We start from the raw sequence: 13,569 nt of genomic DNA, 5'->3' as shown, positions 1-13,569 counted from the left end.
GGAGTCAGCCAGGATCTATGTGTTCACAGACGGGTAAGCAGGCACAGGGAGATACAGCACAGTTAAGGGACGGCAGGCAGTTACAGGGACAGAGCAGAGTCAGCTGGCTTCCTCTGGCTGCGGCTTAGCACAGAAATCATACACACTGCACCAAAAGCTATCTTCGGGGCCCGTTACCTAGGCAACAGCTTCAATCACACCATTCATGATTCAGCTCAGACTCCTTCTAGAACACAGTCACCCCCTCCCCGCCACTGACACCCTGATAGCCACTCTCAATTGTACCCAAGCATATCTGTGTACAGCGAACAGGAACACCATATCACTCAAGATGCAACACACTTAAGATCACAAGCACACAGATTAGGTGTATTCTGCCGTTTATAAAAAATAACTACATGCCATGTTAATATTACTCATTTGTCAAGGACTCTAGATAAACTGTATTGTCAGAAAACAAATGACTCCGCCAGACCATAAAACCTGACAAAAAGAAATAATAATAATAATAATAATTCAAACTGCATGAGAAATCACTACATTTCCAGAGAAATCTCTCTGCAGACAGGTTATCCTGGAACATCACAATGATCACAACAAACGCGCAAGAGTGTTTTAAGGGTTACTACTAAATATATTTAGTCTTAAAATCTCACAAAACCTTGAGTGGAAAGGCAAGGTTGACGCCGACAACGCCTTTCCCGTTAAGATTAATTGGGTATAACGCAGCCATTGATGAACTTGCCGGAGATCGGCTTAGATCACAGAACAGAAAACATTTCTTTGCACAAAAGGCACTGGGTCTCTCGGTATGATCCTTACTATTGTAGTTGAGGCACAAGGCTTAGATTCATTCGAGAGAGCAGCAGATTAAAGCGTGACAATCGTCTAAACGTAAAACTTCCCTAACAGACAAAACAGGTTTCCTTTCAGTTGTAACATCTTTTGCCTTCCCAGAACTAACAACGTTATCCACTCACTACTCAGCTTAAATTTCCAGTGGCATACAATGACAAGGTGAACGTTGTACTATTAACACTATGCTGCAGAAACACCTTAAAATATAAAAGTGTTTTCACACTACATAAAGTTAAAAAGCAGTAACATATAATTACCAAAATCACCATACTGCGCGTGCAGCATGAAAACTTGTTCTCCAAAAACTGAAAACCAGGCCACTAACTTTAATGACCTTTTATTCACAAAAGTCTATTGGCTTCTTATCATTTAAGAAATCTAGAACTCTTATTTCCTATATTTACATTTGCCATCAAAAGACTGCCTAGCTAAAGCATACATACAGCAAACATGCATACAAACTTATCCTGACTGTCCAGAATAATGCTTTTTATTTTATTTTATTTTTTTACTTTGTATATATTTTGACTATCCATTTGAAATCCTTTTTTGCAGCCTCTCTGCATCCTCTTACCTTTGGTATGCAAACTTTGACCTGGTGCTGCCCCCCCGCCCTGCCCCCCCGCCCCGCCCCCGACCCTTACAGACCAGACACTCCCCCTGTATCCACAGAGCATAAAGCTTCAACCATGCAGAGGAGGCCCTGCTGAAATGCGTAATTTGTCTATTGTATCTACAGATATCAGGCGTGCCATACACAGAATAGTTACTTTTCTTAATGTGCCCCTTCTAGACCACCATGCTCACATTTCTACATCCCCTGCCACTGTCAAACTTGCGTTATTACACAGTGTGCTGCCATCACAGGTCGCGCTATTACGCAGTGCACTGCCTTCAGACGCCCTTGTAATTACGCAGTGCACTTAAATTCATTCATAACCAGCACTTTGCATCGGTGAATAACAGCAAATGCTTGAAAAGAAACATGTATGTTTCAAAGAATGCACCAGTCCAGTGGTAATCAGAAGCTATATTAAATAAAAAGCCCTTTCCCCGCAGTTTACCAGTGCAACATTGCAGTGACATCACAACAGGTTCATAAAAGGAATGAATAATGATCCAAAACCAACATGCATGTGCTTGTTTGGCACATAAACAAAGCACAACCATTAGTCCATTGACTGACCTTCAGAAGAGCACGCAAAGTCCGAGCATATTACATTAAGGCTTAGCCTTCCATGACTGGTTTCCTACAGTATGGACTTTACCGATCACTCTGTAGAACATCAAGTATGTACATTTAGATTTTGTAAAACATATCATGACAAGAACTAGCCTATACACACAACGTACTTTCTGCAAGGAAGGGTTAATAAAATCAAACTGTTTGACTAATTAAATGTTTGTGATACAATGGCAGGCAAGAGCAAAAAATTTAATTCTCCTGCTGGTACTGTAGGAGCTGGATACCAATAAGCCCGAGGAACTCCACCAGCTGAAGGTCAAAGGCAAACTCAGTCCTAAACACCTCTGATGGGCAAGCTTACAGCAGGAGGACCGGTCTGCTCTGAGCACAGGCAGCGGGAAAATGACGACACAGCACCGATCTGCAACACTGCAATGTAACATGCTGGCCTGAGGTTATAACCTGCTGCATTGTTGGTCAAAAAACTGAATTTGTCCAAGAATCAAGCTAGGCACATAGTTTCTAGCGGCCCATAAAGTTTTATATAATATAAAAAGCATTTCCCCCAAAAAAGTTTAGCAAATTTATCCCTCTACAAATGTTTAAGGAAAAGTTTTAATTTAATCATTTATCTAAAAATGTATCAAAATATAAGAAAAAGAGGATCTCATTTCTGAGGCAGATCATTATGCCATGTCCAAAAAAATCTAATAAAACCAAATTAAACAAATCACAGAAATCGCATCTTCGATTGATATGATGCAAAATTCAGTTTCACGATTACGAATAGTTGAATGAAGCGCGAAAAAAAAATCATGTTCGTGTCGGCCTTCAACGCTTTTGTAAAATTAGGTTTCATTTGGCAGATTAATAAAGGCAGAGGTAGGTTTACTAACGCGAAACGTGTAGCTCCATGGTGAACCCTACACTAAACAGGAAACAAACGGAAGAATCCGTACCGCTGGAGTAAAAGGGCCCCTACAGCATGTGGATGACAGGGGACCAAGACACTTCACCTCAGCTTGGTCACCGATAAAACACCGGAACCAAAAGCGCCACTACTGGTGTCGGCTTCAAGACCGTTCTTAAATAAGGGTTATTTTATTATGAATATAACAATACCAAAATCAATAATGACATGCATTGAACACAGTTCCTACCTGGGTAAAAGTCTTTGGATTTTGACAGTTTGATGGTGGCGCCCGTCTCTTTCTGAAGCTGAACTATCGTCTGTCCTCCTTTTCCAATTATAGATCCAGCAGCATAACTGGGTATTAGTACTTTTAGGAAAAATTGGCCGTCCTCTGGAGGGAAAAGAAAAAAATGTAAAATGGCGAGAATAGCATCACGTTCAAGGCCTATGATTCGACTGGCAAAGATCTAGACAACATGATATAAAGGTAGGGGACTGTGCGCAAAATCTCCGTGCAGCACAGACGTAACGCCTTGGGTTATCGGTACGGTTACGGTCAATGCGACTACCACACAATCGTAACATCAATCATTAAGATCCAGTAAGAAATAAGCCAATCTTTACTCAGATTTTGAGTTCCAGTTTCCATTGTCTGAAGCATTATTTCCGGAATCGCAACAGGACACGATCGAAAAAGTGGAGTTTCGTGATGCACAATGAATTCCTAATTTATGCAAAGCTATACGGTGACAACGAAGAAATTCATCAGTAAAATATAGAAGACGTGTGTAAATGTGTTTTAAAAGCAGGCATATGAATAGGCGAGGTGACATGCACATGAAACGTGAAAGCCTATATATATTATTGTATCTGTTCTCCGGTTTAATTTCTGTAAAACCCTATACAGTCGCAGCAGACTGGACCGTTAAGGCACCGCAACGCTCGCAAGTATCTCCGGTTTCTGTTGAGTAGCGGGGCCTCTGTAGGTATTATTTTGTAACCCGTTCGCCGTTGCACGGGTTTGATAACATGAAGTGAAGCGTAAAACCGTTTCTTTAAAAAAAAACCAGCGAGGCAGGTGGGAGGTAAAAGACCAACATACGCCTCAATGCGAAAGAAAACCCCGGCGTAATTCTCCCTGCGTTACCCCCCGTCAGTAACTATCCATTCAACACTAGAGCTAAACAAACCACAAATTAGCGGCGGACGGACCGACGGCGTCTAGTAACATCGGATGTGTAGAAACGACACGCTGCATCTATATTAACCATCTCCGGAGAAGAACAGACTGAAAATGCTGCTGGTGATCGCTGCGGTGGCAGTGTTTGGTAGCACGGGAACGCTAAGCAACTATTTTAAAAGGCGATGTGCGAGTAAAGCGCACAGATTTTGCGGGGCTCACCAGCTGGCCGACTATCATTTTGACATCTGACATTTCACGTCCCTTACACTTATGGGAAAGTTCGACGCTAAATGCCGCTTTCGGGGAAAGCCGCGCCGCTTCATTCTGCTCGTTTCCAGCGACGACATCTGTTGTCTTTTATTAAGCTATATTAGTCTTTACAGTGAATGCAAAATGCTGGTCGCCATGTTTCTTTATACAATCTTTACATTGTATCATTTTTAAGTCGTGCGCATAGACGCAACAGCTCCGATGTTACAACAAACGATAACAAAGGAAAAGGCTACAATCCATGATGACTCGGGTGTCAAGCCATGGTGGGTCGCCAGCCACCTACCGCCAGTGTTCGTCCTCTTGGTGCTGACCGCTTCGGGAGGCGCTTCCAGCGGTCTCTTACGGGAATCCGGTGGGTCTAAGTCTATCGGCACCCCAGTATGAGTCCCGTTCTGCTGGATGGGAGCTGCCGCCATCATGTTTGCTTGCTTAATCTCAGTATTTGGTTTATTTGCGGGGGAATAAGATGAAACAAACAAAAAAAAATAATAATATAGGAGCAGTTCTAAAATCGGTGCGTAGGTAGGTGGATGGTGCTGGGGAAAGCAGAATGTGTCAGATACTAGGGTGTGGGGGGAGGGGGAGAAAACAGGAGGAGGGGGAGACACAAAGTAGAAGAGATGTGAATGTCAAGAGCGCTGTATTATGTGCATGAAATGGGCTCCCGCAGTATGACCGTCCGAACCGCTCTGCGCTTTCTCTGTGCCGCTGGTGCCGCCGCGGCTCCTTACTCATTATCCCAGGGAAGGAGGCGTAGGGAAGGGGGGGAGAATAGGTCAGAGGTCAAGCAGCCAGTCGACGAGGGGGAAAGCCGCCTACGGAACCACAAGCAAAGCGCAGCATACCTGTGCAATGCATTCGGGGCTGGTGATGCCTATGTGATCCAGTCTGCAGTTTGGTTTTGGACCTACCGTGCATTTAACGATCGCGGTCTTTTGGCAGAGAAAGTTCCAGTCATATGTCTTTAAACGATGTCATTTTGCCACGAACTACGTGTTTTAAAACATCAGCTAAAATTTTGTTGCCAAGTAAATGTGTGATTCCAACTGCAAGACGTCCTTACCTCTCGTCAATAGAAACATTAAACAGTTTGCCGTTTAAATGTTTTTTTCTAGTGCATATCTGTTTTTAATGTGACCTTGAAACTGCAAGACTCGTCTCAACTTTACTGTTTGTTTTTCATTTATACCACTGTTAGGAGCAGACTTGAGAATAAGGCCCCCCGTTTCCCTAACACAGCTGCCTCGGCGGGATGCGCTCTGTAGCTATTTGTGTCCCGTCAGTTAGTGGAGTAATTAATTAAAACGGCCACCTGCCTGGAACTGACCACATATTTATAGACACGAAATACAACCAAAAACTCGTCCACGATTTCAAAGCCTTTAATGTTTACAATGGCGATCTTTGACAATTTATAATTAAACACCCGAAATCGTAAATTGCTTAGTATTAAGGTCCCAAAAAAGAGGACCTACGATCACCTTACTATAATGAAACAGGGATAGAAATGTGATATACAGATTGAGACACGACTCACAGTCTGTACAGGTAATCTGTCGTTCCGATGTATATGAGAAATTCACTAATTAAGAATGATCGTGTGAACAAACATTTCTCAGTTGATAGTATTTTGGTTGCATCACATAATGTATGTGGCTTTCTACTATATTTTAATTAGCTGTGAAATTAGCTAGTAGCAATATGAGAAGGAACGTGCTCTTGCATTTTGAGAAAAAATATGGTTCACGTCAAGTAACGTGTAGCAATTCTGCACCGAATTTATGTAGAAACTCGTTCTCACATCAAAATATAACCCTTTGTAGTATGAATCATCCGGAATAATCAATACAGCTACCCGAGTAACAGTAATAAATTTACATTTGGAAATGTAATACACATTAATTATCACCGTTGAAGTTTATGACCTAATCTGTCAACTCAACTTCGCCATTAAACATGGATCCGCACCACTTGTGTCATGATTAAAATACTTTGAAAAGAAAACTATTCATCAGATGTTTCATTTTAGTGCTGGAAGATTAATCTTTACGTCATGCAGAAGACAGCAGAGTCTGTCCTACATCGTGTATAAACTCTCAAAGTATTTCGTTTTCCGTTATAGCTGCAAACGCAGTGCCTGAGGCTTGCCCAGCGCTGCTGATGCCCCTGAAATTGTGTTACATGTATCAGTCTCTCTTTCCTAATATGTAGTCAACAATTTAACCAAAATGTGACCAATGTTTCATAAAATAAATCCCTAAAATATGTCAACCCTGATCACATACTCATCTGTTCTATACAGCTGAAATTAAACAAACATGACTATACGGAATGAGTGGCAGGTCTCTATCAGTTTGTTTATAAACATCGCGGAGGGCCATTTCATTTATTCATCTTGTATGATGTCAAATTAAAAATGGCTGGCTCCATATAACATCGTTTTAAATTCACATCACATAGTCGATGGAATCAGTGTATCATAAGCGCAGTCTGTGCCATTGCCTAGCAACAGCCTGGCCCGCAAGCCTCTGGCGTTCTCAGTAGTGCGCATGCAGTGTAAGCCCCGCATCCATTCCTGCATGGTACACACCTCCCTTCCCCAGGAGATTCTGAAAAGCCCATCTCACTCATGACCTGCATACTAATGGCATCCCAAAACAATAAATGGCTCTTTATCTGTCTTATGGTTCATATAATAATAAAATATCAAAGACTATTCCAGCAATATTCTCATAGATTTGCTTATACAGTAAAAAATAAAAAATGCAACTTTCATAAAGAATGACAGAAATTGTCAGAGTAAATGACACGCCAGCTGAAGTATCAAACAAGCTTTAATGCTCTCCTGAGATGATTTTTCAGTAGTATAAAGAGCAACCAACAGAACACAAATACAGTAACAGAAATCCCACCCGGAGCTTAATTTAAGCCATTACGACTGTCGAAGGTCGAGCAAATCGGGCGGACACCCTATGTAAGTCACGTGAAGTGTTTCTATGGCGTAGTTTCGTAAATACCTTCATCAGCAACCGTGAAAGTTGAGTTATTCTTCAGTCTTCCAGCTGCGTATCTAATACAGTGTGGAGTAGGACAGATAAAACGTGAACGTGAAATCTAACACCAAAAAGAAAAGCTAAATTCTGTACCACATTCACCAATATTCAGTCTTCTGCTCATTTTAATTTTTTTAAATCATTCTTCATTTTTTTCTGACCTCAACCAAATCTACACCTCTGATGTTTGCATATAGATGGATTGAAATGCTAGTAAGGCAACTTGAATTTTTTTATTTAACAGTAGTTTCCACAGACTTTCTACAATTCAGGGTTTTTCTTTATATTGTTCCGGCATGTGAGAAACGGAGAGAATTTTTCTTAAAGGAATATAAAATAAAGCAATTATCTTTTATGACAAATCACTGGAAGTAAAGAGAGAAGCGACAGCTGGACTCACGTCTGACAGCATGTACGGGTTTCAGAGGGAGCTCATTCTCACTCTTACTTGTGCTTTAGCCGTCATTCCTTCATACTTGATTGCTTACCTGCTTCAAGGATAATGAAGGAAACTCACATCAAAAAAAACACACAGCATTGGGATCCATGACCCCAGAGGCGCAGAGTGACAATGCTGATCTACATAAGGTGAATAAAAAACTGCAAACAACAGCACAGTGATGAGACTGATACCACTGGACTTCCCAGCCCCCCCCCTCCGGTCCCGTTCTCACCTTGTCTCTGCTTATAGTGTGGGTTTGCTCTTGGCCCCTTCCTTGTTCTCTAGGCTACCTACGAAATACCCATTTCAGTTTGTGTGCCCAATAATGAAGCACTATATGAACCTGCCTAGCAATCTGACTTTTCTATGACGTCACACATGTATACCTGATTTGTTTATGTATTCACATAGGCCTAGTGGACCACAAATTGCCCAATCTTTTGGTTGCTTCACCCAATACAGGGACGTGGGGCACCCTAAGCTTATCCCAGACAGCAGAGGGCATAAGGCAAGAGAACACCATGGGCAGGATGCAGTTTAGTGATGCCAGTTGACCTAAGCGCATGTCTCTTGACCGCAAGAGGAAACCGGAGTACCTAAAGGAAACCCACGCCAAGAGGAGCACAGAAATGGAGATGGGGGAGGATTGAAATCCCCGACTGTGGAAGTGCTGCCCACTGAGCCACCCTGAGTAATGTAGACATTAAAAGTCAAAGTGAAACAAATTTCTTTTTGAAATCGACTCAACTTTTTTGGTAGGTTCATTTACGTAACATGACACTGCATCGGATGAGTGGCTTTGTAAAATACATAAATTATATAGTATAGTGTACGCTGAGTGTTGTAAATCATTTAAGAAACTTTTTCAGATTAGGGTCTGGGTTTCAGTTTAATGTACTTAAGTTAAGTATATATTTCAAAGACATTTCTGAAAAATAAAAATATTGTATCTTCCACTAGGTGGCACCACTGAAATTTGTTATTCAGGGCTGTTTTGGTTCTTATTTGCAACCAGGAAAACACTGTGGTATTCTCCAATTCCATTTGAAACTGGCTTGTTTACCAGTATGGGGCGGCACCTTTATTCACACATATCAAGAAAAGGGAGGCAGAAAGGAAAGCGGAGCTGGGGCTCAAATGACCATTAAATGGTGATTAACAAAATTCGACAATAATACTTAAGCAATAGGATACAGCTGCAGATACGTGGCTTGTACTTACACTGAGCCTTCCGGAATCATTCTTATTATTTCCACAGCAGGAGTATTCAACCCTGCTCTGAGGCAAGCCTGCCACTATGACAAATTAGGGATATACAAATAAAAGAGCTATTCAAATGTCTGTTAATTACGTCTGTGTAATTAAAACCTTAAATTTGTCACATCAATGCTGTGCATTGATACGTCTATAGATGAGACACTTATTTAGTTACACATTCACTATGATGTTACCCAATGTTTCCCCGAGCTGAGCTGCGTTCAAGAAGATTCTCTAATATCTTTCTACTATCCAAATCACGGAAACAAATATTCATTAATACAATGACACCCTACAACCCAAAGGGGAAAAAACCTGAATACCTTCTACTTAATATAAACAATTTGGGAAACTGTTATATCAAGGTAATCATACTACACACAAAGGCAGGTATTTCCCCATATTATTTACCAGTTTTCCTGTTCGGGCTGCTTGAACTCCCTACAGTCTGATGATCCGTTCTGAAATGCCCCATTTCCCTCTGTTGCAAAAGGCACAGAAATGCTGAAATACTTTAAAGTGCATAAAAATAACATTTCCCAGAAATCCCCAGTTCCATTACATCATTCTGTTTTAACTGTATGGACAAAGAACTGACTTCTACACTGCCACCTCCCATAATAAGCCGTTGATAACACACATAAGAACATCAACAGAAGCACCTACATGATTGACTTAGAGTAATATAGGAAAGTCTCAATAATATAAAAATGCAATGTCTCCATCTGCTGTCGAAAGCTTAGCACCATAATATTTCAGAAAAATGTATCGTCGCGAATGGGTGTTTCATTCAACAATCCCCAACCCTAGTGAGAATGAACTTTTGCAAGATGAACATGCACATAAATAAACTTTTCAGTGTTCATTGAGTTAGGAGCTTCACTCAGGAAAAAGCTTCGCTTGAGCCTGAAATCTTCCAGCCCTTGTGCTCAAGCACTGCCTCAACCCCGATAAGAAGCCATTTTTGTTATTGCAAAAATATGTTCAGCTCCCGAAATACATTGTGTCTGTAGGATCATAAATAACCAGTGTAATAAATCTGATGCTATTACGGGTCTCACCTTTCCACACTGACAGATGTAGTGCTTGTTATCGTGTGTTTGTTACATCTTACCTGGTCAGTATGTTTTGAGCTGAAGTTTTCATCTCCGAATGTCAGGGCATATACAGACTTCCAGTTCCATTACGATTAGTGAAATCTCCCCCCCCTACAAAAAATATGGGGAATGCAACAGTTGTGCAGGGTTAAAGTATCTCAGGCACCTGGGGTGAGGCGACAGCCACTGTAGGTTGTCCGCTTAGAACAAGGAGGCAAATGTTTTGTTCCAGCTGTCCTTTATTGTGCACAAAGCAGACATTCATCAGCTGCTGTTATGGGAGTGTGTGTCTGAGTATGTGTGAAGTTCTGAAATAAAAATATAAACATTATATACTGCATTATACACATTCATTATCTAACAATAAACTATAAACAGCGATTGCACATGTTTCAATACAACAGAATATCAACAGGTAACTTTAATATAACTGTGTCCATATAGGGCTCTTCCTCCCATTAGTAGTATTGTTGATGAAATAAACAATGACTTCGACTAGTACAGATAACACATAATCGGCTTTATCTAATGTGTTAGCGACAGAGGTGGAGATTTCAGTTCTAGAGAATACAAATCCAGACCAAGATTTTGTTTCAACCAACCAGTTGGTTGAGCCATTTTATATTCAACTGGTTGGTTGAAAGAAAATCTTGGTCTGGATTTGTACTGTCTGGAACTGAAGTCTCCACCTCTGGTTAGGAACAGTCACAGAATAGAAGTATTTTAACTGGGTTAATATACATTTTAGATTACATATTACAGTTGCTGTACGGACGCACTAACAAACAACATAGTCTAACGAGAATAACAAGGAACAGCTACAGTACATCATTGTGCAAACGATTAAACTGGAACTTACCGCTGGCTGCACGCACGCTACCTCACGCAAGGGCGTCGCAGAGGCGAGGATATCCTGGGAGAATCAGGGGGGCAGCACTTGACAGGGGCACTTGGGTGGAGGGGGGGCAAGGTGACATTTTGTCGAGGTGGGCGGGGGCAGAATTTCTGGGTACGCCCCTGACCACACTTGTCCCAGCACGAATTCAATGTACAACAAACATGTTCGTTCTCTGCCACTGGCGGAATAGACCGAAGCTTCTTCACCAAACTCTTTAAGTGGCGAAAGGGGCGGGCACATCTATATAAACAAGAACCTGATTGACAGAAATCTAAACCAATACCATGCCGAAACATACCACCTCAACAAGGTGATTGGGTGGTTAGAATAGCACCCAACTAAGATAAATTACACTGCGGACAGATCGTAATCAATACAACGGCACGAGAATATCTTCCGTTCGTCGGCTCTACAGCCCTTTTTAGCAGCAGAGACGCCCAGAGAGAACAGAAATAAAACAGTACTGATCCTATGACCTGGATTTATACTGTGTTATCCTAACGAGGTAATGAACAAGAAAGGCTCGCCTCTCACACAAAGTGCACTTTCCCTATCAATTGCAATGGCTGTGTGAAGCGAATCGCTCAGTCGGTGACGGGAAAATACGTCCAAAAAAATTAGGACTGAGTGTCATGTCTAGACGGTTCAGGACATACCAGCTATCTACTTTCTAATGAGTGATTACGAATGCAACACAACAATAACGGACTTGACTGTAATCACACTGCATACCGTAGAACCAAATGTTATCCCAGTCGTAGTTATATCGTTATTTTCTGCAGGTATGCCCACCAACACTCATACGAACCGTGTACAGACATACCTTAAAGGAAATGCAGATCACCCCTAGTAAATACCTGGCCATCCCAAGTATCCCACATCAAAATAATAAAAAGGAAATATAGATTATTTTATTTTCTAAGCGGAGCCGTATCAGAGTGCGACGCTGCCACCCCTTTACACATTAATGGCCCTTGGTGGCTTAATTCCCTTTAGCTCCGAAACCCCGTAATTTACCTGGATGTTTCAGGCAGAAATGCGGATGAAGCAGAATGGATATAGTCTGCAGCTTATTCGTACGAAACGGCGTGATCGCGTCATGTTTGGAGGATCGCAAGCCTCAGCTGCTGCACCTCCCACTCCCGGCCAAAGGACACCCCGCAAGGGGGTGGATGAGAGATACACCGCAGGTAAGGGGCTCACAAAGCACCTCACTTATCCATTTGGGCATAAAAAAACACAGAAGGCGACAAGTACAAGCATTTACTGATTTCTATATACGGCTGTGGTTAGTGTCCTCAAAGCATATCAGATAATCTGTGTAGCACTGTCACCAACGAATTAGTGCCCCCCCCCCATTTTCCAAATAATGTAATATTAAGTTTAACATTATAATTTCAGGTATGTAACGTGACTTTGAAGTTTAGCACATACGTAAATTAAAAGATGTTTGTCTTTCTAAAGCCGTGAAATGCAGTGTATTGCCAGTGCTTTTGGTCCTTTTAGCTCAAATATTTCTTTTCATTCTTTTCCCCTATATTGTTATTTTCTTTCCACTGTATCTGGGGAAAATAAATTGCCATCACTACATCACCTCATCCCTGCCAAAAGTTACTTACACTATCGCCTCTGCTACACTGCACACTTAGGCAATTGAGGTAAACAAAATGGAATGAGATTTCTTGTGTTATAGCCCAGAATGCCCAATAAATCACTATTAATACTATTAATGTCACCGTATATGTCCTCAAACGGAAGAGCATGGCATCTTCCAGGGAGCACAAAGGTTATTTCTACAAAAGACATGTAATTATTAGTCAGTGCAGCCTTTTGCATGTCCCGCTTGGTGCACTGGGAACAGGTTACCTTTTCTGAACATGCATGGCTTTACTTCTATATGAGAGGCTGGTGTTGAACTTTGATCCGTATGTCCTCAGTTTTGCCAAGACCACAAGTCTGGTCTTTGTAGTCTTGGTATCGAGATCCCGCCCTCGTCATTCCTTTTAGCAGTACAATTATCACCAACTTGACCGCCATGTCAGTACAGCCCCAAAGGTGATGTGACTACTCGCATAACTCATGTTCACCTGATTGAAAACACGTGTGAACAAATTTTGAGTAGTTGACTAGTGTACTCCTTGTATTTAAATTATGCTGCCTGTGTTCCCCATTTTTCCAATCAGCACAGTGCATCATAGCTGCAAATGTATGGAGAAATGTGTTTCATAAATAAAAATGTTCGTTTGTGTAAAAAGAGTGAATGAGATCTGAAATTTGTGCCTAACTGCATGAACATTTAGCAAACCAAAGTGTGATTCATTTTATCACTGAATTTGGCCTTTGACAGTTTTGTTTAGTGTCTTGGCAATTCGTTAAAATTATGAAGCATATCAGCCACCCCCTGCCTGT

At 41.4% G+C, this 13,569-nt stretch overlaps 1 protein-coding gene across 4 annotated transcripts in view; it reads right to left on the bottom strand.

Moving 5' to 3' along the window:
- LOC125707765 (RNA-binding protein Nova-1) overlaps positions 1-5,520 on the bottom strand; it is a 36,961-nt gene extending 31,441 nt beyond the window's left edge. Inside the window, exons 1-2 of one of the 4 annotated variants that reach the window (XM_048975091.1) lie at positions 4,697-5,520; positions 3,205-3,348 (exon numbers count right to left, since the gene is read on the bottom strand). In XM_048975091.1, the coding sequence (XP_048831048.1) occupies positions 3,205-3,348; positions 4,697-4,832 (280 nt within the window). In that variant the 5' untranslated portion in view covers positions 4,833-5,520. Of the gene's footprint in view, positions 1-3,204; positions 3,349-3,581; positions 4,006-4,059; positions 4,273-4,696 lie in introns of those variants that run through there. The other 3 variants (XM_048975090.1, XM_048975094.1, XM_048975092.1) reach the window with 3 other exon arrangements.
- Positions 5,521-13,569: the final 8,049 nt, after the last annotated feature.

This window comes from Brienomyrus brachyistius, chromosome 14 (genome assembly GCF_023856365.1).
Source record: "Brienomyrus brachyistius isolate T26 chromosome 14, BBRACH_0.4, whole genome shotgun sequence".
In the NCBI taxonomy this organism is placed as follows: domain Eukaryota; kingdom Metazoa; phylum Chordata; class Actinopteri; order Osteoglossiformes; family Mormyridae; genus Brienomyrus; species Brienomyrus brachyistius.
Note: the sequence above shows the minus strand (reverse complement) of the source record. Positions and strands in the feature narration are given on the sequence as shown.